This window comes from Mirounga leonina, unplaced genomic scaffold (genome assembly GCF_011800145.1).
Source record: "Mirounga leonina isolate KUSES-001 unplaced genomic scaffold, KU_Mleo_1.0 Mir_53, whole genome shotgun sequence".
Lineage (NCBI taxonomy): Eukaryota > Metazoa > Chordata > Mammalia > Carnivora > Phocidae > Mirounga > Mirounga leonina.
In genome coordinates this window covers 35,265,387-35,292,816 of record NW_023270807.1, presented here as the reverse complement: position 1 = coordinate 35,292,816, position 27,430 = coordinate 35,265,387, and the positions used below count along the sequence as shown (strand labels likewise).

General features: G+C 40.2%; 1 protein-coding gene across 1 annotated transcript in view; it reads left to right on the top strand.

Annotated features, from left to right (window-relative positions):
* Positions 1–2,543: 2,543 nt before the first annotated feature.
* COL12A1 (collagen type XII alpha 1 chain) overlaps positions 2,544–27,430 on the top strand; it is a 118,103-nt gene continuing 93,216 nt past the window's right edge. The window contains exons 1-11 of the mRNA XM_034991264.1: positions 2,544–2,810; positions 6,293–6,400; positions 13,095–13,211; positions 15,300–15,443; positions 15,878–15,937; positions 18,387–18,650; positions 18,826–18,990; positions 19,662–19,835; positions 21,981–22,271; positions 22,473–23,075; positions 24,231–24,503. Of these exons, the coding sequence (XP_034847155.1) occupies positions 6,328–6,400; positions 13,095–13,211; positions 15,300–15,443; positions 15,878–15,937; positions 18,387–18,650; positions 18,826–18,990; positions 19,662–19,835; positions 21,981–22,271; positions 22,473–23,075; positions 24,231–24,503 (2,164 nt within the window). The 5' untranslated portion in view covers positions 2,544–2,810; positions 6,293–6,327. The remainder of the gene's footprint in view (positions 2,811–6,292; positions 6,401–13,094; positions 13,212–15,299; positions 15,444–15,877; positions 15,938–18,386; positions 18,651–18,825; positions 18,991–19,661; positions 19,836–21,980; positions 22,272–22,472; positions 23,076–24,230; positions 24,504–27,430) is intronic.

Genomic DNA, 27,430 nt, shown 5'->3' with positions numbered 1-27,430 from the left:
TAGCTTGTCGATATTTGTGTACTCCCCGAACCAGTGTCCCTTCCTTCCTCTTCCTCTCATCCTACTTTGGAAGCATTGCAGAGAGATCTTTTCGAGGGACAAAGGGTGTTTTGAGGCCGGTGGCTTTGTTACAGACCTTTGCAGCAAATGCATTTCAAATGCATTAAACCTGTCTGTGAGCGACAATGCCTTAAGAGAGGATGGCTACGGGGGTCCCCAGGACGCCACTCTGCGTTGGAGAGCGGCATTAAGTGAGCGCTCTTGGGGGCCTCCCGCCCCAGGAAGAGGCACCCCTCAGCTCCCCGGCGGGTGACTGGCCGCTCAACTCCGGGGCTGACTGATACATGTGCAGCTCTGAGTCAAAGCAACAGCAGAGAACTCTTTTCAAACCAGTAATATCAACACCCAGAGTTACACTGCTCCCCAGTCAACAACTTCGCCATCACAAATTAAAAAACAACAAAAAGTACGTAAAGAAAAACACGCGCGCGCACACATGCACACATACACACACACCTGGACGAAATGCAAACCCCAGCCACCCTTGGCTGGCGTGCAAGGCAACAGTTTTCCTTTTCTAGACGGTGGGTGTCGGTTTCCCAAGGGGCGTCCCTGGCCGTTCCAGGCCGCTGCGCGGGCCAGGGCGTCTGCAGGGCGCGGCGCAGCGCGACTGGGTGTCCGGCCGGCGGCTGCTGGGACTTATCTGCCTCTCGGCTCTGTCCTTGACTCCGCCACCAGCCCACGTGCGTCTGTAATAAGGAATTTGAGTGAGGGTGCGGGTGGGGGGCTGGCCCGCGTGCGAAGGCTGGCTCTCCACTGGCTGGGGATAAGAGCTCAATGGTACCCGGCTGATGACCTCTTTCTGCGTTGTGCACGTCGGGTTATTCACGCCCAGGATGCGCTCCGGCCTTGGGGGTTTGTGCCGAACACCCGGGTTGTGAGAGTTTGAGAGCGGGGGAGGCTCTGCACTGTGCGCGTGTGTGGGCTCTTTGTGAGAGCTGCGCAGCTGGACTTCGAGTGGGCCGTGTGTACTCAGGGAATGTGCAGAGGTGGTGATTCCCATTTTTTTCCCGTTCTTTCCCTCCAATTTTCTCTCTGGCTTTCGCTGGAGGCAGCTGTGAGTGGGGCAGAGTGGAGTGGGGGCGGGGGAGGGCGCTCAGCAAGTTCTTGTAATTCTAAAGGCAAGTTCAGAGGACATCGCGCCTGTTGGAGGGAAGGCCAAATTTGCAGACGTCAGATCAAATAGGGAAAGAGAGGTTTACATTAGCGACAAAAACTCCGCTTTCACTATTGAGGGCGGTCAATTCCAGGAGCACAGCTCCTGCGTTCGCCGCCGAGCCCTCTCCCCCAACCGGGTTGTTCAACCTTGCGGGGTTAACCTCCCGACGTCAAGAGGCCAAAAGTGCAGAGCTTGTGCCGAAGGCACAGACGTGGGTAATCTGAACCTCTCCTGGAGCGTTTTTCTGATGCCACCGTTTACGAGCCCCGCGCTTCCTCCCGTGCGCCTGGCACCGTTTGGCAACCCTGAGTGCCAGGCTCCCTGCTCAGGCCAAGGGGGTGGAGCCGAGGGGGCAGGGGGCGGTAGAAAGGAGAAGATGCTGGCAGAATGTCAGCCCCCATTTGGCCTCCATCTCTTTGGCAGTTGGGGGAAACATAATTTCATTCGTCTCCTTGACCCCGCGGGGTTTTAAGGGCAAAGTTTTTGGTCCAAAGCCTCCGCCCCGGGGTCAGCTTATGCTCACGGTCTCTCCTGTGATTGCAACTGGTTCTCTGGCGGCTTCTTGTTCTGCGAATCCCTAGGTTTCATTGAGTCCCTCGCCCTCTCTCTTGGCTCAAACTAAGCCTCTCAGTTCCGTCCCAAAGCATCAGGGAAGCAAGACAGGACTGGGAAAGCCATCCCGTCGGTGAGCCCCGCGCGGGCTGCTGTACGGGCTTCCAATCGCCGCTCCGAGGTTGAAAAAGACAGAAGGCGCGCTGCGTGCACAGACAGTTAGTTAATGGAAACCCTGTAAATCGGTTTTAAGTGCACCCAGGACGGAGGGGGAGGAGAGTGTAGGTGGTGATGATGGGGGATGGGGCGAGGGTGGAGTGGGGTCGGTCGCACATTCTTGCAGTTCTGAATATAAGGCAGTCGCTCCCCTCCCTCCCATTGTTCTTAATTTAGAAAAATAAATTCATTAAAGAAAATCGCAAGGATAGGGAAACCCGAGCTCTCCAGCCCGCCCCAAGCGGAGAGTGCGCGGCTTCCCTTGGCAGCGAACCCGACTGCGGCTGTCCCCCTCCTCGCTTCCTCCTCCTCCTCCCTGCATCCCTCCCCCTCCCCGGCGGGGCACTGCTACTACGGGGATCGCCACCTCACGCCGAAGGAATGCTGGAAGTATGCACACGTTCCCAAAAGTAGACCTCCTTCACCGCCGGAGGAGCATACATCACCCCGTGGCAGCCGTCCACCTTCTCAGGCGTTTCGTAACCGAGTAAACTGAGAGCTGGGAACAGCCCTCTATTAAGTAGCCCGCGGCGCGGAGCCTCTTCCCACTCGACGAAGGCGAGCCATCGCAGACGCGTCCGCGCGCGGGCAGCTGCGGTCCCGGGCAGTCTCCGCGGGCTCCGCCGCGTCTGCCGCCCCTCCCGGGATCCTCATCCTCTTTGCCTCCTCGGTGGCCCTGCCGCTGCCCACCTCCCGGCAGCCGCCAGGTGCTCCTCGAGCGCAGCGCCAATTGCCTGGGCGTGCGGGGGTCACACCGAGCCCCGGCTTCTACGACGCCGGGAAGCCGCTGTCGCCGCCGCTACCTCGGTCACCACCGCCTCAGGTCGGTCCGGCTTCTAACCATTTCCCCTTACCCCGTACCTCACAGAGGTAACTAGGGACACTTGCTTCTAGCCTGTTCCCTAAGCCCTTAAGGGTCGCAGGCAAGAACCGTTTGGACTCCTAAGAGTGGAGCTGTGCCCGAGATTTGCCGGGTATCCTGGGGTTCTGTGATTCATTTTATCTTTGAGGGAGAAAGAATTGTAGCTTTTCTTTTCTTTCTTTCTTTTTTTTTTTTTTAAAGATTTTATTTATTTGCGCGCGAGAGAATGAGAGACAGAGAGCATGAGAGGGGAAGGGTCAGAGGGAGAAGCAGACTCCCTGCCGAGCAGGGAGCCCGATGCGGGACTCTATTCCGGGACTCCAGGATCATGACCTGAGCCGAAGGCAGTCGCTTAACGACTGAGCCACCCAGGCGCCCTCATGTATTTCTTTTCTTTTCTTTCTTTCTTTTTTTTTTTTTTTTTTAAGATTTTATTTATTTATTTGAGACAGAGAGAATGAGAGACAGAGTGCATGAGAGGGAGGAGGGTCAGAGGGAGAAGCAGACTCCTTGCTGAGCAGGGAGCCTGACGTGGGACTCGATCCCTGGACTCCGGGATCATGACCTGAGCCGAAGGCAGTCGCTTAACCAACTGAGCCACCCAGGCGCCCCGAATTGTAGCTTTTCTTAAGAGCTGTGCAGGGCGGCGGTGTGTGCGTAATGCACCCTGTTCAATGTTTGTGTTTGTAGAGAAATTTCATCTATAAATGCTGTCGATTTCGATGAAGGGCGCCCCAGGTTCTGTGGCCACCTCGTTATCTCTTGGCGGTAGCTTTCCCGGGGGTGCGGTGGTGCAGCCCCGGCGCTGGGAAGGTATTTTAGTGACGCACGGTGCGGAATTCTTTGGAGGGCCGGCTGAGTGCTCTGCAGCTCGTCGAAGCTGCGCGGGTGTGTGTGGCATCTCGAGACAGATTCCTAGTCGAGTGTTCTGGCTCCTTTGCTTTTCAAAGCATCTGAGATGGTGGGTTAATCCAGCTCTAGGGGACTCATCCTGGGCCGACTTTCTCAACTTCTGGAGAAAGCTCCCCCTCCCGACCTCTTCCCGAGTGCATTGGTCGAGGCCCTACTCGGGGTCCGTGCAACCTTTGAAGTAGTTTCCATCCAAAATCCCACATAGTGGGAGAGAGATCAGAGAGTTTGGGGCGCCGGGTTCATTTATGGAGCGGAGACGCGAAGCCAGGGAGCAAAAGAGGTACCCCAAGTCGAGTGTCCTTAGGGAAAGGTGACCCATTCAGGGCGTTCCAGGACCCCTTCCCCCGTCCTCCTCCCGCCTCAGCCTGGACTATGTAACCTAAAGTATGCGGGAGCACTGGGGAAGGATGGAGCAAGGAAGGAAATGAGCGCTAAACTCGCCCTTGGCTAACTAATGTCAAGGTCGCAGCGGGTAAAAGAGGAGGTAGGTGACTTGCAAAGGATCTGGAGGAACCCCGCGGGGTGGCGGGGGGGAAGTGTAATTTTCTTTTTTAACTGGACGCGGGAGTTCAAGAATTGGTCTTTTCCAGCGGGGTGGGGGAGGGGGCAAGTTGGTGGAAGGAGACCAATCCCTTAAGACCTCTACCCCCACCCGCTCCTCCGCAACTGACTCATTTTCATTCATGAGAGTGAAGTGAGGGAATCCTTCCTGACACGTAGGGGCGGCCGTTTTCATACATTTATGTCTGAGAATGTTCAGTGAAGCACTGCGCTAAGTATTCACATAAATGTTTTGGCTAAAAGGAGAGAAAACTTTTTTTTTTTTTTTAACATATGGACGGAGTGACTGGTGGGCTGGTAGAACTGACTGTAGGTTCCGATATCCCAACGCAACATGATTCATTCTTGCCGCTGAGTCAGGCAGCCAATAGGTGGCGCTCTAGACCCAGACAAAAGAACTTCCACGATTAAGGTTTTTGTGGAGTTCAGCGTTAAAAAAAAAAAAAGCTGCACAGAGCTTTTTGATGGGTCGATTGTCAGCCTTTAACTTTTCGCGAGCATGACTGCCAACTGAGTTGGAAATTACTGTAGCAAAGTTAAGGCCAGCTGATGGGAACAATGGGCCAGTCTCACCTCCTGCTTTTCACTGATGGTAGAAAAGGGTTAGAAATGTCAAACAGCTGTTAATTAGGAAGAAAGAAATCGCCGGAGCCCTTGAATCTTCAGAGCAGCGCCAACATTTTAATCTTGGCTTCATAAAAAGGAGCTCTGGGCAATTTGGCACGCCTGCCCATCAGACGTTTAAAATGCAATTTACACTCAGGCTGAGGAAAGATGCCCTAATACATTGTGCCAATAATTTGGAAGGGCATGGTTGGAGCTTGTTAGTTTCTTTTCTCAAAGAGGGCTGGACCTTTGGCTCATATTTGGATTCCCAAGCAGGACTTCGTTTTTCAAGCGTCCTCGTCTGTTGCCTTACAATAATTTATGTACTTCACCGTCAAATCTCTTTTTATGTTTTGCCTCTGGCAGCTTCCCAGTTCAGTTCATTGCTAGTAGCTTTTGTGTCTGGATTAGACCTTAGAATATTTTAGAAAATTCCCTTCTGCCAACATAGATTAAGCACCTACTGTGTGCTGGGAGTCACAAAAGATGAATAAGACTCTTTGTCTTTAAGGAATTAATAACCTAGTTACAGAATCAGGAAAAATCAGAATAGAACATATTCTCCTGTGGAGTGTATATACCTGTAATCTTTTGGAATCTGTAATCTTCTGTAATAAGTGAAGTGAAAATATGTCAAATGAAAATATTATTACTGAGAATTTTTATAAAAAATATCTTGGGAAAACAGACAAGAGTGTTTTTTTGTCTCTTCTATGGCTTGTCCTTTTCTAATTATGTATCTTAGAGTTGTTTTCCCCTCATCTTGGGTAAAGGATTTATCAGTTGTGAAGACAAAGCAGCTAGCAGTAGGGTCAGGTTTCAGCTGGGCCTTACATATTTCTGTGTAATCCATTTCAGACCTTAAAGAGCTGCATATTTGTAGGCAGAACAAAATGAAGAAAAAAAGAGTAGAAGAGGTTTATTATACTTTTCCAAATTACCCTGAGATCACTAAAGTACAGTTACCTAAAGAGTTCAGCAGCTAGGAAAAAGCTGAGGGCCAAATAAAATCCCCAGCTGGAAGAGACATTTAGTTGAGTCAGGGGTAAAATGACCTCTGAATTAGCCATCACCAAGGCAGGATGAAGTCATGTGGGGCCTGGTAGGGGATGCTAAGCAGGACCAACCTCCAGGAAAACAGGACCCTCTTTAAACTAGAAATCCCTCTTAGTGCCATGATTAAACTGCAGTGGATGACCTTGACTTCCACTGCTACACAATAGGCCCATTATGTGCTGGGTTGGGCCCTGCGGTTATTAAGGCAGATCTGGTCGGGTCCTGGCCTGGTTGCAGGCTCCAGTTCTAACCTGGTTCCAGGCCTGCCCGGACCCGGTCCTGATAAAGGTCACTGCTTCCTCCCGCAGATCCCTTCATGCGGCTGTGAGCTCGGAGGACGAGCATGCGGACCCGGCTTCCCCCAGCGCTTGCCGCCCTGGGCGCGGCCCTGCTCCTGTCTTCCATTGAGGCGGAAGGTAAATTGCTCTTCCTTCCCCCTCCCTCGGTGACAATGTAGAATTCTAGAAAGGACAAAGCAAACGATCTTGCCACTATTGCTTGCTCTGTTTTCCCTGTACTGCGTGTTTTCTCGGGATGTTTCTCTCCTCTAAGAGAAACGCCCCCTTCTCCTGAGGTCTGTCCATGTTCCAGCTCTCAGGTCCAGCTCTTTCGCATTCTGCTTAATCCATTCCGTACAGTGCTGTGTGGTCTCCTTGCGCTTGTCCCTGCGGTGTGCTGTCCACACTGCCAGCTACACTGCTGCCTTCCGAGAGGACCAGCCGTCCGGGAGGGGGCGACAGCTGCACCCAGCTCTACGAACAGGACGCCTCCTGGTGCTACCCGGGAGCCCCGGAGCGCGGGCGCGCTCGCTCGCGTGGCTGTTCACCACCTGGCTCGGGGCTGCGACCTCGGGGACAGCATGAAATAAAGGACTCCAACAGTGCCGGCTCTGCGCCTCTGTGTGTTTTGTGGGGAGCTCAGTCGTTGAGGCGGGCGGTGCAGGCGAACGAGGTGGCAGCCAAACAGCCTAGAGGATGGGTGGCAAGCAGAGATCCGGACCCAGAATGTGTTCTCGTGGCCCAGGGTCACTGCTGTCCCTGTTTGGTTTGCGGGGCTCGGAGGAACGTGGCTCAGGCCCAGCCCCGCGCAGACAGCTTGGGTCTGCGTCAAGGTTTCCAACCCAGGAAGCAAGCGGGCGCCAGGCAAGCCAGGCTCTCTGTCCCTCCCTTCTTCCCTCCCGCATCAGACCTGAGTGGAGTTGGTCAGGGGCTGGGACATGGGTGTCGTGGTCCCCAGGTCTGCAAAACGGCTCCGCCCTGTAGAAAACGAAGGACCTTTGCGAGATTTTTCAACCTCACTTTATTCTTTTCATTGTGTGCCCTCGATACCCTCATTTCTCAGTATTTATTTAAAAAGTTATTTCTGTATATTAACGTAGTGAGAGCTTCTGTTCCCTCAAGTTATCATTCAAGACCTGACAAACTATAGAGTTATTGTTTTGCAAGGTAAATCGGGTAATACCATAATAGACATCTTAATTTTTTTTTTTTCCCAATAAAATGCCCCTGATGGAGTTAAGGGAGGAAAGAAAAGCGTGGGGCAGCTGTGGGAATTCTAGGGTGGATGGCACTTTTTTAGAGGTTATGGGAAAGGAGAGCTGGCTCATCACAACACTGCGATTTTAAAAAACTTTCTATTGTTTAATTTTCCACTTCAGGAGGGCAGGTACCAAAAAAAAAAAAAAAAAAGAAGATTAGGAAAAACAGAGAGGTTCCAACATTTGTGGCCTGCTTAGAAAAGTGACAGAAACTTGGTGCTCTTCTTATCTGACCACTCTGTGAATGTAGAGGCTTTTCAGAGTGGCTTCCGTGAAGTAATACTCAGATGAGGTTGCCTTTAATGTTCCTCTCTATGTCGTTGTTAGGAAGGAATTTTATTTGAGGAGCTTCTGGAAGCCCTACTAAAGATATTTTTAGATAATTCACTGAAGTGACCTATTTATCGCTCATTAAGAAAATACTTATTTGAAAATCAGAAAGATTTGAGAATTCTTAGGAAAAGAATTAGGTTGGAAATGATGTAAGTGGAAAAAAATCCATTCTCAATTGGATAATGGCTGGTTAGCAAAGTGCAGTTAAAGAGAACATTTTAACATTGTGTGTCAACTATACAGCAAGAACAAAAAGAAGAGAACATTTTACTGTCTACATTACTGATTATTTCTGCATTTCTCACATTTTATCTTTTCAATCTTGCTTTCTTAAGCTGTGTCTTTCTTGTCTCCCACCTCCTTAGGGTCAGCATTTAATAATTATATTTTAATGTGATTCATTTTTTTGGCCTTATTCTCTAGTTTGCTACTGTCAAAAAGAAATATATTGTAAGCCACAGTAGCAAGCCACATGTGTAACTTAAAATTTTCTGGTTGCCACATTAAAAAAGGAAAAAGAACCAAGAGACATTACTCTTTATAGTATATTTAACTTAACCCACTATATCTACCGTGTTATCACTTCAACATGTAATATAAAAATTTTTAGTGTGATATTTTACAGTTTTGTACTAAGTCTTTGAAATTGGATATGTATTTTACACTTGCAGTGTGTTTCATTTTGAACTGGCCACCTTTCAAGTGCTTGATAGCCCCATGTGGCTGGTGGCTCCCATATTGGACAGCACAGCTTGGGTGTTCACTACCAACTAAGTGGTCTCATGAGCTTTTGAAGGGCTAACAAAATTTGTGGCCAAGGCCTTTCTGGGGACAATGGCTGGAAAGAAAATTTCTTGGACACATTGGGGGGCATTTCAAAATTTCAGGCACCCCTGTTTCCTACTATGTCATTTTGAACTGAGTTGTAAATTGACCATAGTTACTTTTCTTTCCCTTTTACAATGTCATGCTTGAACTCTTGAATTCATACTATTTTCCAACCAATTTCTATTTACTTAACTTTTTATATGTTGAAAACAATACTTTTTTTGATATTAATTAAAAGGTTTTGGCATACACTTTTTTATCTCCTCTTTTTTATTGTGGTACCACTCTCTTCCTGCTGTTTTCCTTCTATCTGCTTATACAAGGAACTTTATTTTTCATAATATAGTATTTTGTCTTATGGAAATAAGAGTGAAATGAATTTTTTCTGGCCTTTAGTATTTGTAATTCTTAGCCATAGCATAGACTTTATTGGCCTTGTAACTTGGCCAGTGTTCTGTATGACCTAGAATGGATGAATCATTTTTGGTTCATGTATCATATAGTATGTTAATTGTCGTTTAGAAAACCTAACACTTTGCATTTAAAGTTTAATGGCCAGTGTTACCTGAGAATTAGACACCTTTCTAATTAATCTAGAATTCAAGATGCACATGTCTTGTGAAAAACAGGGTTTTAATTTTAGTAAGTTTGACTTGTATTTATAATTTATGAGAAATAACTGGATATTATCAATTGACCAGTGAGTTGAGGCCATTAAAGACAAGCTTTAATTGTCTTGTGTCTAGGTTAAAAGGCTAGTTAATATATATTTCTATAGTTCTGTGTCTATGTTTATCTGATAATACTGTGTCATAACAGAAATTTTGGACTATAGGGCAACTTACAGATCATCTATTCTAATTTTCTCATTTGCAAATGGGAAATGAGGACGAGAGGCTAAATAACTAATGTAGTTACTTCAGGACAAGGTACAGATGAGACCTAGGTTTTCTTGTCTTACTTTAGTGCTAGTTTGCCTACACTGTGCTTCTTGCTGGAAAACTGGTCAACCATGAAAGAACACATTTTGTAATGTGTACAGAATGATCCCTCACTTGCTAGGTCTTGCCAGTCCATCAAGATAATATTTTGGTATTATGTTTTGCTTTATCTTTAACATATTTTGTATGTTACCAAAACTTATTAGACAATTCTCCTATCTGTCCATCTTTCCATCCATCCATTCATCTCTGCACGGTTGGTAAATTTCCTTTTGGTTGACATAATGAAAAAAACTGTTTTGTAAAATATATATCAAGATAGATACTTTAGATTTAAACAAAGTGTGTAAAGTTAATTTGTCAAATTCTATCTATATCTGAACTGGAGATATCTGAATACTACATATTTATTATTGAACAGGCATCAACTAATTTTTTTTATAGAATAGAAAATATATAGGTATATATTAATAGGCACCTATATACAAATATTGCTTTCTAAAGTTAGTCATTCATTCAAATATTTCTTCTTCTTTACATTGTATGCTTTGGAGTCTGACTATGGGATCAAAGTTTTGCTGCTTATTAGCTGTGTTAATCTCTCTGAATTTCACTGACTCATCTGTGAAACAGGGAAAACAGGGCACATTATGAGGGATTGTTATGAGAAGAAAAAGAGACAATATATAAAGTGACTTGTACTCTGCCTATTGTATAGTAGACACTCAGAAAATGCTAACTATAATTATCATTCCTAAAAAGCCCCACATCCTGCCAATGTAGGTAACAAAAATAATACCAGAATGCAGTTTTTATAGCATAGTTTATTGATAAGGAAAAGCATTGTTCCTAAATGGGAGATTAAAACTACTGGAGTTATGAGTACTTAAAATTTTAGTCTTTTCATTATTGGTATTCAGGTTTTTGAATATATGTCTGATTGCAATATTATTTATTTATAATTTGAGTTCTATTTCTCTTGGTTTGGATTCTCATTCTATGCAACTATGGCTCTCTGCAATCATAATCCATTGTAGATAGCTCATATTGGAAATATTCTGGCATCTGCATTGTCTTGGGGAACATAGACACAGCTTGTGACAATGCAATGGCAGGTGTGAATTATTTTTATGCAAAAGAAAAGATTTTCAAATTTAACGAAAATACGTTTTGCATTGATTCAAGTTGACATGGGTCCATACTCACACCTGCCTTGTTATCTTTTTTCATGAAATGAACAAGGAAAAACGTATAAATGGAGTGGCAAGCCTGGAGGGTTTTACACGTGATACAAGTGGCAGGAAGGAAAGTGGAGTGGGCTCTCTGGTGCACACATGCTAGTTGGCCATTCTTTCCTGCTTCTGATTCCCAAGTACCACATCTGAGTTTCTATGAACACCTTAAAATCCTCTGAAATGTTAAAGACTTTTCCCAACAGTCAATTTTTCAGTTTTTCTGGAATCCTGGTCATTTGGAAACCAACAAGGTGGGCCGCTGCTGCCCTTCAGCAGTTTTAACCTAATGTCTGCTGCTTCAGGTCAATTTCCCTGCAAGGTTGGTGGTACTGTTTTTCCATGTACTGATTTTTTTTAAAAAGCATGCTCAGGCCAGTTGTGTCTGCCTTTGCATTAAATTTGTCCTGAGCCATTGCTACTGGAACAATATTTTATAATGATATTCTTAATACCTCTTGTTCTATTAACATTTGTTGCATGCTTGTTATACTAAGAGATGACTCCAGCTAAACCTTGCAATATGACTACAGACAGCAGAATTAAACTATGCATGTAGATTAATAGTCTAATCTCACTGCCTGTGTATGGATAGTAAGAAAATAACATTCATTCCATTGCTAGTATATCCAATGAAAATAAAAAGCCATCTCCTACAGTTGGAAGCAGCAGTTCATCAAAGCAAATGTTTGCTTAATTCGTTTTATTTCCATTAAAACATGCTATTAATATTACATAAATCCCTAACCCCAGTTAAATTCTGTGACTCATGTCTCAAAGCTACTACTGTATTTCAATTGACCTCTATGAAAACCTAAAAAGGGATTGTAATCCCTCAAAAGAGATGCAAAGAATCTGACTCACAAGGAATACTTTCAGACTTAAATACCTTAAGAAAAGGATGGCTGAAAGTCATCTTACTTTGTTGACCTACTTCAAGAGTAGTAATTTATAATGCATTGACCATGCACTGACAGTGAGTCAGTACAATGCTGCATGATGAGGCATGAACATTGCAGAGAGAATATCATTATAAAATATTTCTGAAACGTCTTTGTGTAATGACTATTGTACATGGAGGCTTTCGTTCATTGTGGGAAACTAAAAACAAGTCAACATTTCATTGACACATGCATGAAGCTGTATAGTTTTGTATGTAAACTATTTCTTTCTGTACTTTTCAATTATTCCTGTCATTGACTTCTCCAAGTTTTTATGCACAGTCATGTCTTCAGATCGCTGATCCTTCTTCACTGTTTCCTTTAAGTTCTGTAAATAAATGTCCATAAATATATGGTTTGATGTTGTCTTTTCATAATTAACCATCATTTTGTAAAGGACCATACTGGCATTTTAATCTAAAATGCCACTTCTAGTATGGAGTATACCTGCTGCAAAGGAAAATAACAGTGTTGGTTTACACCTTGCAAACATACAGCGTATTGGTGTAAACAGGCAGAATATTAGTTTTATAAACATCTGTATATATACTTTTTATATATTTATAAATTATTGACATCTTTTATTACTATTTTTGAATATTTGTCCATGTGAATGTGAATATACATTTAAATGTATATTTCCTTGTGCAACTGTTATGTTGCACAAGGAACAGCAGAATGTTGTTTAGCAGAATGCTAAATTTCCCATGACTTCTCCCTTTCATTAAATTTCATCTCTGCACAGACTGAGATTTATCAAACAAAAATTATAACAAGACAATGATGCAGAGAATCAAAAACGTCAGTGATTCTTTTCCACATTATGGGAAAAAAGTACTATGTCAATGTTCTAAATTAACTTCTATGGTTATAAGCAGGTTGTGATTTGGCATGCTTATTCAAAATGCTCTCCGCATGTATTGAGATCCCTTTAATTGTTATGTGAATTGTTTGCATATGTGGTTATTATCTGTGATTTCATTGTATTTGTATGTACTTGTATCCAAATATGTTTCTATTATGCTTGATTTTGCTGGCCATTCTTGGATGACCTAGCAACTCAAGAATCAAGAGTGTTTTGTGCTGTCTTCTGTAATATGTATACTCTCTGATGTTTTGTCATATCTTGTCAGCTTTTAATTTTATTCTTATCCAACAAGATATCTTCTATATTTGTTGGAAACAAATTTATGCAAAGACAATTTTAGTAAGCTTTGCTCGACACAATTCTTTATTGATTAATTTAACCACTTTGTGACATTGGAAAATGTAATTGATATCAACTCTCTCTTTTGCAGTTGACCCACCTTCAGACTTGAATTTTAAAATAATAGATGAAAATACCGTTCATATGTCATGGGCAAGACCAGCTGATCCAATTGTGGGTTACAGAATAACAGTGGACCCTACAACAGGTAAGTTTTGAGATATTGGGGTTTTAAAACAGAGACATCAAAGATGATATAATTCAGTCATCTCTCCTCCTTCCATTTCATTATGAGAAAGCTGAAGTTTAGAAAACTTTAGGAATTTAGCCAATGTCACCAGATATTTGGTGAACTCAGGTCTCCAGATTTCCAGCCTAGTACTCACTATTATATTTTTGTAGTGTTGAGCTTTATTAAAATGGTTCACTGTGCTAAGCTGCTGTTATTAAAAGTGGAGTTTTTTTTTTTTTGCTTGATCAGAATATTGCTGGTAATATTTGATTTTATAAAATAGAGTTCTCACTTCTTGATATTCTTCTTGAATTAATCTTTTCAATATTTAAAGTGTCAGGTGTTGAAGTGAGTTGTTATGCCTTACCCAGTGTCCTACACATTTCAGTACTCAGGAAACATTATTCTGGAATAATGGTGAGCTGCCATGATGGAAGAGAAGAATTTACTTTGGCTAGGTGGATTCCACAGATCCTAGGCTAAGAGTCTTTGAAAAACAAAACAAAACAAAATAAAAAAGCACCTTGTTTTGGTTGTTCTCAGGAGTTATCTTTAGTGTTTATGATGTTGCCCAAGGGTGGAGAACTAATCTCTGTTGATTAACTTTCAGTTTTAACTTGGAATGGAAAAACAACCATTTCTACTAGAACTGGCCAGGTGGTAGGAAGAAGTCTTATCTGGCCGATGGTAGAGAGGGATGGTATTAATATAATTTATCACTACAGCTGTGTTTAAATATTAATGCCCTTTAAAAATACTAATGATTTAAAATGCTAATTTCTCAAGGAATTGGGAAAAAATTTTTTTGATAGGATCTGGGAACTTAAGGGGTCAAGAATTTACTTTTTCTTCTTTGAATCTTTTCTCCCCAAATGTACTGGCAGTTAACACATTCATTCATTCCAAAGCAAAAAAGCTGTTGAAAAACAATTCTATCCAGTTTCCATGTGTTGGAAATTACTGACTCCTATACTCCCCAAACTGGCACTGACACCCCCCAACCCGGCAGAGACCTGGTGTCTTGTCCTGCGGGGGCCCGGGTTGGTTCTGCATGCTCCACACTTAAACCAGGAATGTTTCTCAGGGTTCTATTATACTACCTGTTACTTTTCTTGATTCTTTCTTTTTTTTTTTTTTTTTTTAAGATTATTTATTTATTTATTTAATTGACAGAGAGAGAGAGATCGCAAGAACAGGAACACAAGCAGGGGGAGTGGGAGAGGGAGTAGCAGGCTTCCTGCTGAGGAGGAGCCCGATGTGGGGCTCGATCCCAGAACCCTGGGATCATGACCTGAGCTGAAGGCAGATGAGTAACGACTGAGCCACCTGGGCGCCCCTTGATTATTTCTGTTTTGATGAAAATTTAATATAATTAAAAATCCTAGCAGGCACTAAGTCCCTAGGAACTACTGTTTCCTGATTGAATTAAGAATGAACATAATCTAGAAGGGAGTACATATCTGTCAGTATATAAGTATATACCTAATATACTGTATTTTGAAATGTTTGATATCTAGTTAAGTCAATTCAGAGGACTGTGGCTACCCATTAATGTATGCAACCATTTGAGGATGGAGAATGCATTGCTTCCACACAGACTGCTTCCCACCAAAGCTTAATTTTAACCTATGTGTTTGTTGTTCTTGAGTTGATTTTCATCCCCTATTTGCCTTCCTTCACTCTCCTCCAGCACATAATTTAAAATTAAATTATTTTCTGTTTTATGTCTCATTTATGAAATAATTTTGTTACTACCATTCACCTTCAGAAAAATGGGAGATTTTGGTTTGATATTCTGGTATATCTTTATTCCAGAGGAATCCTTGAGTCCTCAAACAAATATTGAATATGATTATCATAAGTAAATGCTATGCCAGTCCATTTGTAGAATTTCAAAGTTTTGGTTTCAGAAGATAGAAGAAGATAATGTTTGGATGTTCTGAAAAAATGTATATATATTTAATTTTTTAAATTTTGAGTATATCTGGGAATTACATTATATTGTGTCATGTTATATGTGAAAGATATTTTATTGCATTCATATTTTCCTTCCTGTATTTCCAGATGGGCCCACTAAAGAATTTACCCTTGCAGCTAGTACCACTGAAACTTTATTATCAGACCTTATACCTGAAATAGAGTATGTGGTGACAATCACTTCATATGATGAAGTAGAAGAAAGTGTACCCGTTATAGGACAATTAACAAGTAAGCACACATATAAAGTACCCTTGTGCCTTTTGTTTTGCAGAAGATTTCTCCAACTTTCAGGTTTAATCTGTTATGCAGAGTTACTTTGTATCAGTATTAACTATTCTTTCTATGATCCTACTCATTTATGGATGTTAATAATTCATTCTTGATTTATAACCCTGGTCTTTGGAAGCAGCAGGAATGTTATGAGTGAAAACTATTAAAAACAGCAAACTTTGCCAGGCAACAATGTCAATGTCTTTTTGAAATATATCTAAAATCTCACTAAAGATAATTTATTTGCAAGGCATTGCTTATTTGGCAGTATTTTCTGAGCAGCTGGGCACGGATCATGTATTTGAAAGACAGTGGTGGAAAACAATATGTATTTTTTTAGGAAGTATTTGTACGGGTTCATTTCTTTTTGTAATAATCAAGTTTTGACTCAGTTCAAACAGGTGGTCCGGCAAAGCCAGGAGAGAAGAAACCTGGAAAACCAGTGATACAAAGTAAGTATTTCCCTTAATATTTTTGCTCAGATTTATAGAAGTTACAAATGTAATATAAAGGAGATGTTCCAACTATATCCATACTTTGAATTTATTCACTTAATTTCTATAGGTGTTATCTAGGAGAAATATGGACAATATAATAGTAATATATGACTAAACAATTATACTACTTACACTCTGAGTTTCTAGTCAATATTTCATTCTACTTACTAAATATTCATTTTACTGAGAGTAAACTGAATTGGTGTGTAGCTACATTTTTTTTTTTTTTTGCAGGACTTTGGCAGTAGGTGAAAAACAAAGCTTACCACTAGACTTAACTCATTTCTCAAAGACAAATCAATAGAAATAGGGATATATGAGGAATATAAAGCCAGAACACCAGAGAGATGCCCTCCTTGTGTTTGAAGAGTTTCTTGCCATGAAAATATATTTCTAAATCTCTGGATGTGTTATGCTCACCTCTATGGTATTACATGCCTTTCATTGATGGCAGTGTCACCATTTCCAGTGTCTGTAAGACATCTCTGGTAACACGTGGGTCTTAACATATCTAAAGAATAGTACACATTTTCCAGAGATGATGTTGGGGTGAGAGATGGAAGTGGAGTCTTATGCAGTTTGAAACAACTTTCCTGGTCATTCTGATACATTCTGGCCCCACCTCTATTATTATTTCACCTCCACAAAGAATCATGGAGGCAAATTAGAAAAGAAAAAGGCACGAGAAACGCTGTTTACAGTGTTATTTATTTATTTATTTATATTATGTTCTTTATAATATACAAATGGGAGCCCAACCCCAAACAAAACAAGATACACAATGTGCACTTGTAACCAAATAAAAGGGATTTTATTCAATCGAGGTTTGGCAATTTGTAGCCTCCTGCCTCCTTTGTCTTCTATTGCTTCGTCTGACTTACCAGGATGGACCCTTAAGGGGTTTCTTGGACTTCTAATTTGCCACCTTATAAAGGTTGGATTTATAACCCAGGAGGACAATAAAAGGATTTGAATACAAAGTCCCCTTTATCTGAAATTTTTCCCTACAAATGCCTGTTTATCATTCTTTCTGATGTCTAATAATCTGAAATGAACTTTGTAGTATGCAGTTATAATGCTAATATTTTCCCTGAACCATTGATATTTATTCTAAATCAAAGCATTATACCAAATATTGACTATTTAATAGACTTAAATGGGCCCATTAAATGGTATGCAAAAATTATTTAGGCATGCAACTTGTGATTTAGCTTGCAAAATTTTCCAAGACCATTTCCTTCTCTTCGTAGCCAAGTATTTCTTTTATTATCTACCAACTGATTACAAAGATGAAAACATCTTCAGAAAATTCACTTAGTGTTGCCTTTCAATACACATTTTCATGAAAATCAGCTTGTTTTCCTTCTGACTGCGGAGAAAAAGAAAGATATGGTGTTCATTTATAAAAGCCAATCATTGCATTTAAAGATATAATATGCCTTTTTTACTTTTGAATGGAAATATTTTTCTACTCTTTGTTTTGTAAAAGTAGGTTTTAGATGTCAAATTTAAATACACCGATAATTAGGACAGTAAGATATTTTTGACTATCTTGCATCATATTTATACTTCTTTTTACATCTTTTTTTTTAAAGATTTTATTTATTTATTTGAGAGAGAGAGTGAGAGAGCATGAGCTGGGGGGGTTGGGGAGGGGCAGAAAGAGAGAGAGGGAGAAGCAGACTCCCTGCTGAGCAGGGAGCCCCAATGCAGAGCTCGATGCAGAGCTCGATCCTATGACGCTGGGATCATGACCTGAGCCGAAGGCAGACACTTAACTGACTGAGCAACCCAGGCCCCCTTATGCTTTTTTTTTTACTTCTGTTAGACTCTATTAACCCTCTAGACTAACCCACTGCAAACTTTAGACAATTATATTCTAAAATGCAGGAGAATTTTAAAAGATTTTCTCTTTTCTTCCACTTAAATACATCTCCTTGAATAGGCCAGCAATTGTTTTGTATTTATTGCTAAATACCAAGGATTGAAGACACTGCTCATTTTATGTATCTCCCAGATGTTTTGTGTAATTTGTACTCGGAGAGAAGAGGAAAAGGATGTTGTTTATAAAAATAGGTTGACAGCATGAATACTTTGGTCACATGCTCTTGGAGAGTAGGTCATGTATCTATTTCTCTCTTCTTGCACAATGTCTTATATAGTAATTTAGAGCCATGTAGTTCCATAAATGCATCTCAATGAAGGCACTGAAAATGCTTCTGTGTTTGTTAATAAAATATTATATTCTTTTGTGCATGTCAGTTGTGGGTGAAGAACAATGTGAATATGTTCTAATGAACAAAATGACTTAAGGATACAACAGTTTTTCAACGTTAGTTTGTATTCATTAAAGGTGGATAAAATTAAGAATACATCAATTAAAAATATATCAAATGTATTTCAGAATGCTCTGTCAGTGCCTGGACTGATCTAGTGTTCCTCGTGGATGGCTCATGGAGTGTGGGAAGAAATAATTTTAAGTACATTTTAGATTTTATTGGTGCTCTTGTGTCTGCTTTTGACATCGGAGAAGAGAAGACAAGGGTTGGTGTTGTTCAGTACAGCTCTGATACCAGGACTGAATTCAACTTAAATCAGTACTACCAAAGGGATGACCTTCTTGCTGCAATTAAAACAATTCCATACAAAGGTGGCAACACAATGACAGGTATGTTTTACAAATTTTATTATTGTTGAAAATAAATGAAATACCTGTTTGGGGAAGAAATCAAACATTGCACAATTTTCATATCTTAAATAATCTTGAAATTAATCACATGGTTTTTTACTTTGGCAAAACTGTGTGGTAAGGAGTGAATGAATATGTTTCTTTTTCACTTCAGGGGATGCCATTGATTACTTAATTAAAAATACTTTCACGGAATCTGCTGGAGCAAGAGTTGGCTTTCCTAAAGTGGCAATTATTATTACGGATGGCAAATCGCAAGATGAAGTGGAAATTCCAGCAAGAGAGCTTCGAAATATAGGGGTTGAAGTTTTCTCTTTGGGTAGGCCACATTTGGTTAAGTATTTTCTCTTTAGACCTCCCTCAATACCTAATGCTTATGAAGAGGAAAGGTGGATTCCTTAAGGAAGGATGCTATTAGAAGTATTTAGTGCATTTTACAGTGTAGTGTTAAACCATGTCATCTTTGAGTAAAAATTCTGCTTATGTATTTCTCTCCTATAACTCCCTTAGCCTATGCATTGTGAGGTGGTATTCATATTTTTGCCAGCCCTCTCTACTTTTCAAAGAATGCTGGGCCAGTGATTCTAAGAAAGATCCTCCTTGTATTATCATTAAGTGCTTTTTAAAATGTGTTTCCTATATTATGTAATACTTGAAGAATTTGGAGGGTTCCAGCTCATTCAGGACTCTGGAAGAAAAAAGTATTATCTTTACAGATGGCAGGGACAAATGATGGCATGCTTAGGATGAGAGCCTGCTCTGTTTTATTAACCATTCATTTTCCTTTTTGGCTGGCCACTTTCTGTGAAATTATAAAATGCCTTTGTCATTTGAACAGTCGCATATTCGTTATGAAGCAAAGCAATTCTGGTTTATGACTAAATAAGGACTTACAAATGTCTTTACTTTTGAAGGACTGAGAAAGCAAAGAACTTCCCTAATTCAGCACATTTTTCTTTTCAATATATCCTTGTCCTTTTGTTTTTGAAGGCATTAAAGCTGCAGATGCAAAAGAACTCAAACAAATCGCCTCCACACCTTCATTAAACCATGTTTTCAACGTGGCCAACTTTGATGCAATTGTGGATATTCAGAATGAGATCATCTCCCAGGTGTGCTCTGGTGTTGATGAACAACTTGGTGAATTGGTTAGTGGAGAAGAAGGTGAGTGAATTGTTCAGTGTTCCCCTGTGTTAACCTTTTCCATTATTGGATAGCTTTTATAGATTTACAGGTAGTCTAAAAGTAGACACATTTACTCAAATACATCTTCGGTGATTCTCCAATTGTATACTCGATTATATGGTTTTTCAGTAACTCAACTTGTTGATATCATTTCCATTGTTCCCCCTCCCCCAGTAGAGCATGAAGTAAAATCCTTAAAAATCTTTTTTGGAGAAGTTTGACTTGCTCTTTTTCCCTGAGACCATTTTGTGCATATTGAGTGTCCATAATTACGCTATCCAGGTACTTGCTTTAATGATCTTACACTCCGATGTAAACACTGACAGGCTGGGAAGACATGTATTTTAGCATACAGCAACATCAACTAATGAGAACACTGTTTCTATTAAATGGTGAAACAAAAAGATTTTCTATCATCATTCTCTCCATGTTTTCAAAACTTTTAAGAATATTTCAAAGATCAGTTTGATCCTTCCACATCTGGAAAATCTTCCCATTTCTATCAGTTATTGCTTCTAAATACATGGGAGAAAGAAAAGACATTTCAGAAGACATTTCATCAACATCCTTTTGGGCATTAAAAAGTCACAGTTTCCATGATTGTTCTCCTCTTAGCCTGAGAATTGACAAGTGATTAAAGATAAGTTCTAAATAGCTACATCTTCAGTCATATAAACTCTTTAATCTCCAAACCCCAAGTATTTTGGCAATGTTCGCTGGCTCTGATTCTAGTTCAGAACCCCTTCTCATTACTTCATGGGCTCCAAGCCTTTTTCTTTGTTTTACTGCCTAATGTCTGATTTTTTTGCTCTGTGTGATTACAAAATTGACCCCTTCATCCCACTTTCCCCTGATTAACCTCTCTTTATTTAGTCTTTTAAACATTCTAATGCTGACCTATTTTCCCTGGGGTGCATGTGTGAGGGTAGACCAAACGTCCGTCCTGCCACTGTTTGAAATCTGCTTGTATGAGGTGCGTGGCTGCATTGCAGGTGTTCATGCTGTTCCTCGGGGCCTCTCTTTCTTCCTGGCTTAGCCTGTGACTTGTTTTCCCTGTACTGTCTCTGCATCCCACAAAAGTTTTGGCCAAACATCCAGTTGGCACATCTGTTTCTCCCCCTTGCCCCACTACTTGTCATGTTTTAGGCATCGTTTTTAGGCACTCCGTATGAATGCCTTTTCGAGGAGGCTGTGAGGAGACTTGTGCCTGTTTGATCATCCACTTCTTGCAGGATGAGATAAAAAAAAATTGAAGTATAAATTCTGGGAAGTTGGTTCCACTGATAAATGTAAAAGTGTGAAAATTTGATCTGAAATATCTTAAAATATTTTATGTTATCTGTTAAGTACATGATTATGTTTCTATGTTGTGTAAGGATAGAAATGTTTTAGGGGATCAATATTTCCTTGTTAGTATACGTGTTATAAAACATTGAGTCCCTCTTGGTGGCATTATGAACATAGTTGAACATTTTTTCTTGGCTTAAAATAAGTGAGAATAAAATTGTCTAACATTATAAGAACTGTTATTTAAGAGCTGCTGAACCCTTCATCTTTATGTATTATAAAGTGTCTTTTAAAGATTATATTTTAGTCTTTATAATATCATTAAAAGAGAAGAAGAATTGAGTAAGTCATTGATTTAACAAACATTTATCAAGTGCCTACTTTGGTACCTAAGAATAAAGACAATGAGTAAAATATCAAAACCAGAGTGGAAATCTTGGTCCCAGAGAATTAGGCTTCAGACATCTTATCATTAATTTCTTCCAATGACTTCCTTTTCCCCTAATTTTCTCAGCTCCCTGACTAAAAATCAGGCACTGAGTCTCTTTTGGTTTTGGATAGGTATAGGTGGAAGTGGAGAGTTGGGATTAGGCAACTCTTCTTGACTAATTCATGATTAATTTGGATAAGGAGAATTGAATGTCCAAACCTAAGGGTTGTATCTCACTGTTGTTTTTTTTTTAATAGTTTATTTATTTATTTAAGTGATCTAAACACCCAACGTGGGGCTTGAACTCATGACCCCGAGATCAAGAGTCATAGGCTCCTCCAATTGAGCCAGCCAGGCACCCCTACATTTCACTGTTTTTAATCACTGTTCTGCTTGTTACTTTGTAGTTATTGAACCTCCTTCAAATTTGGTTGCCATGGAAGTCTCATCAAAATACATTAAGCTAAGTTGGAGTCCATCTCCTAGCCCAGTGACTGGCTATAAAGTCCTTCTTACACCAATGACCGCTGGAAGCCGACAGCACGCTCTCAGTGTGGGGCCTCAGACCACCATGCTCAGTGTTCGTGACCTTTCAGCAGACACAGAATACCAGATCAGTGTTTCAGCCCTGAAGGGACTGACATCCAGCGAACCCATTTCAATAATGGAGAAGACTCAGCCAATGAAAGTTCAAGTGGGTAAGTGAATAGGTCTATCATTGGGTTTGGTATATGTGATGGTCTGTTTGACAGTATGTCTTACTGGTTCAGGTTTAGTTTCAAAATATTTGCAATGGTTTTCTTTTAAATAAGTGTGCTTACTAAGAAAACCAGATATCTATATTTCATGATTAATTTATATTTGTTGAACTGTAATGGGCTTTTTTTTCCTTTTTACAGAATGCTCACGTGGTGTGGATATAAAAGCCGATATCGTGTTTTTGGTTGATGGTTCCTATAGCATCGGGATTGCAAACTTTGTTAAAGTAAGAGCTTTTCTGGAAGTTCTTGTAAAAAGTTTTGAGATTTCACCAAACAGGGTACAGATAAGTCTTGTCCAGTACAGCCGGGATCCTCATACTGAGTTCACTTTGAAAAAATTCACCAAAGTTGAAGATATAATTGAAGCAATAAACACCTTCCCCTACAGAGGAGGATCTACAAACACTGGGAAAGCAATGACTTACGTCAGAGAGAAAATATTTGTTCCTAGCAAGGGTTCAAGAGGCAACGTACCAAAGGTCATGATTCTTATCACTGATGGGAAATCTTCAGATGCTTTCAGAGATCCTGCTATAAAACTAAGGAATTCGGACGTGGAAATCTTTGCAGTTGGTGTGAAGGATGCTGTTCGCTCAGAATTAGAAGCTATTGCCTCTCCTCCTGCTGACACCCATGTGTTCACAGTGGAAGATTTTGATGCTTTTCAGAGAATATCTTTTGAACTCACACAGTCTATCTGCCTTAGAATTGAGCAAGAATTGGCAGCTATAAAGAAAAAAGGTTAGTAGGCTTTGTAGAGCCAAAATTATCCCTTCATGAACAAAGCATTTTTTGGTTCTAAAATTGTGGATAATACGCTTCTCCGATTCTTTCTACATATAGGAAAAAGCAACTTCCCTGTCTTATAGAAACCTATTGAGCTTAGTTTATTTAGCTGAGATATGACTTTCTCCTGGGTATGGATCATGTATTTATTGGTGAAAAAGCTATTTACCATGAGCCATGAGATGTTTTTGATCCTAGATCCTTAAGCTGAGCTGGGCACCAGCTTTATCACACCTATTTGTCATATTCAATTCAACAACCTGTAGTTGAGTGTCTACTATGTGCTAGATGGTGAGCCAAGTCCTTTGAATTAAAGGTGACGAGAACATAGTCCTAGAACTTTGAATTCTTCTTATGCATTCCCTTCCCTGGACCAATTTTGGGCACCGTTCCTCACAGCTGGAATTCCTTATCCTCTTTTCTTCATTTGTTCAAATTCTATTTGTCAGCATTCAGTAAAAAGTCCCAACTCTTTCATTAAGTCTTCCTTAGCTGTTCTAGTGCTGTAACACTTACTACCACTTCCAGTCATCCGGGTTCATAGGTACTGCTCTGTTTTATTAATAATGTGACACTCTCCTGTCTTTTCAATTTGATTGTACGTTCCTTGAGACCAGCAGTGAGCCTTAAACATTGGCTCTTCCTATTATTTAGCTTAATGAATATTCTTTGGTTAGGAAGAATTCCTTAATCATTACTTTGAAATGTCTGTCTACCACCAAAAGTTAATATCTGATTGCCGAGGATTAATGGGAAAATATTGCTGGGTTCATTTTAGGTCTGTTACTGTTTGAATATTCCAGTTGTGGGCAGGACCATTCCATTACTGCTTTGTGTTTAGAAACCCCATTCAGTTAAATTTTAATTAAGCATTTAAACAGTGTAACTTAGTATTGTGAATGGTCAAGACAAATGATCAAGACCGCCTGGTAGGGCTGTAAATGAGAGGCCTTCTCTCAGAGGTCAGGTGTGGAATATTTACTCAGTACGTTTGTCTCAATGACTGTTCCCCCAATGAACATAAGCCATTTCAGAAACAGTCATCAGGTCCATATTTGCTTTATAGATTTAAACATTTTAACTGTGTCCTTTTTTTTTTTTTTTAAATAGCTTATGTGCCTCCAAAGGATCTTAGTTTTTCTGAGACGACTTCTTACAGTTTCAAAACTAACTGGTCTCCTGCTGGAGGAAATGTTTTTTCATACCACATCACCTACAAGGAAGCTACTGGGGATGCTGAGGTCACAGTGGTGGAGCCAGCGTCAAGCACCAGCGTCATTCTCAACAACCTGAAGCCAGAGACGCTGTACTTAGTCAACGTGACTGCAGAGTATGAGGATGGCTTCAGTGTTCCCTTAACTGGAGAGGAGACCACTGTGGAAGGTGAGATGAGGTTTCTGACCCTATTTTCCAAAAACTAGCAATTTATTGTGGAACCAAGTTACAGTTTGAAATAACCGTCTCCTCTATAGAGATGGTGAATGCCTCTGTAAGATTCAGCATCTATAAAGTACAGCTCTTCATACATCTGTTTAAAAAGCGAAAAACTTTTATATAAAAAAACCCCTAGATTTATTTTGATGAATTTGAAGTTAAGAGGTATAGAGAACTGTTAATAACTATGGAATTGACTCTTGAAATACTGCTTAAGGCCAGATTTTTCTGTCCCGTATTTCAGCATGTTACGTGCAAATACTTCTGAATTTTGTTTACTTTATCTATGGATGTGATGGCAAATATATTACCAAATGTTTTTTCTTTTTAAAAATTGTGGTAAAATACATATAACATAAAATTACCATTTTAACCATTTTAAGTATACATTTCAGTGGTATTTAGTTCATTCATATTATTATGCTACCATTACCACCATCCGTCTCCAGAACTTTTTTCATCTTGCAAAACTGAATCTCTGTACTAATTAAAAAATAACTCTTCATTTCCAACCCCCCCCTGCCCCACTGACCCTGGCAATCACTATTCTATTTTCTGTTTCTATGAATTTGACTACTCTAGGTACTTCATAGGAGTGGAATTATACAGTATTCAACCTTTTTTTCTGACTTATTTCACTTAGCATAAGGTCCTCAAGGTTCATCCATGTTATAGCATGCATCAGAATTTCCTTTCTTCTTATGGCTGAAAGATATTCCATTATATGTTTATATCACATTTTGATTATCCACTCACCCACAGACAGATACTTAGGTTGCTGCCACTTTTCAGCTATTGTAAAAAATGCAGCTGAGAACATGAGTGTACAAATTTTACCAAATGTTTTAAGGATTATTTGTTTAGATATATCCTCTTTACTGGATAGAATTGAGTACTTTCTGATATATTTCACTACATTGGACATTTAAAGGATACCAAGGAACCTGGTTACGAGAAGGCTAAGACTAGGCAATTACTCTTTAAGATAAATATCGCAAATAGTAAAAGACATGTCAATTGTTCTCTATTTTTACTGGGGATAGGTGAAGAAGCTGAAACAGATGCATGAGGAAATTAAGATAGTTACAAAGAAGTATTTGCTAACAGGGAAAACATATATTGGCATATCTTGCTGATAAAAGCTAGAGAATCTTTTTTCTCTGAAAGATTTTTAAAATAAGATTCATCTTTCCTTTTTATGCATAGTTTAGGTATATTTCTACCTGAAGGCCAGCAAATAAAATAATGGCCTAAGTTGACTACTTTTCTTATGATTTTTGTATTGAATAACCTAGAAGTCCATACTTAGATATTTCTGATTTCCTGTTTTTTTTTTTTTTTTTTTAAGATTTATTTATTTGAGAGAGAGAGAAAATGCGCACATGAGTGGAGGGTGGGGCAGAGGTAGAGAATCTTCAAGCAGACTCCCCGCTGAGCGCAGAGCCCAATGTGCAACTTGATCTCAAGACCCATGAGATCATGACCTGAGCTGAAATCAAGAGTTGGACCCTTAACTGACTGAGCCATCCAGGCACCCCAATATTTCTGATTTTCTGATGATTTCTCTGTAATGCCCATATTGTTGCTTGAAGAGCCTGGCCCTTTTCCTTCAGCACTTTAGGATGGGGATGGAAATATGTCTCAAGAAGAAATTTAAGTCTAGAGGGTCTTTGAGTAGAGCCAACTGCATTCATATATGCTCTAGTTTTCCCTCATTGGGCTCCAACAAAAGCATTTGGTAATACATTTCCAATTCCATTGTCTGAGTGAAATCTGGAATTTAAACTTTCTTTAGTCAATAAGGAAGTTTCTGATTTCAGTACCTTTGTTAGGCCAATTATTGAGCTCCAGCTTATGTGTCAGGTACTATGATAATTGCTTTCCATGGATTATCTCATTTAACCACATCAATAATCCTATAAACAGTCATTTTTTTTTTTTTTTTTACTATTGGGTAATCTAAGGCTCAAAATTACACATTCAGCTTCAAAACTAGTAAAGTAGTTCCTCTTGATCCTCAGCTTCACTTTCTGTGGTTTCAGTTGCCCATGGTCAACCACAGTCCAGAAGCAGATGATTTTCCTTCTGACTATTGTTAGAAGGTCAATAGTCGCCTCATGCTGTGTCATGATGCCTGTGTCATTCACCTCACTTTATCCCATCACGTAGGCATTTTATCATTTCACATCATCTCAAGAGGGCTGAGTACAGTAAGATATTTTGAGAGAGAGACCATATTCACATAATTTTTGTTACAGTATATTGTTATAGTTATTCTATTTTATTATTAGGTATTGTTGTTAATCTCTTACTGTGCCTAATTTATAAATTAAGCTTCATCATAGGTATGTATAAGAAAAACATAGTATATATAAGGTTCAGTACTATTGATGGTTTCAGGCAGCCTCTGGAGATCTTGGAATGTAACCCGTGCAGATAAGTGGGGGTGGGGAACTATTCAAATTCATCAGTTTATCTGCCTCATTTGTTCTGGCTAATTTAGTCTTTTTCCTTGCCATGTAAAATGAGTCATGGGTGTAAGTCTGCCAGCTGCCATTGCTTTTCTTAAGGGATACACTTTCTTTCTCCCTGAAGTGATCTACTGCTGTGTTGGCTATTTAGATAAACTAATTATATGTGGGATAAATGCAGATGTATTGCACTGTGCTTTCACTCCAGCAGATTGAGAAGAACGTGTGGTCCAAATGGACAATTTACCCCTTAAATGAATAAGTAATTTAAACATGTTTGCCAACTACAGCCAAATGATGTTCTCCTTTAGGCTCAATGAAAATCCCATTTAAGATTGTGAGTCTATGTACATTACCCCCATTGCAATTTGACCTCAAGATTTAGATCCAACTAGCATTCATTAA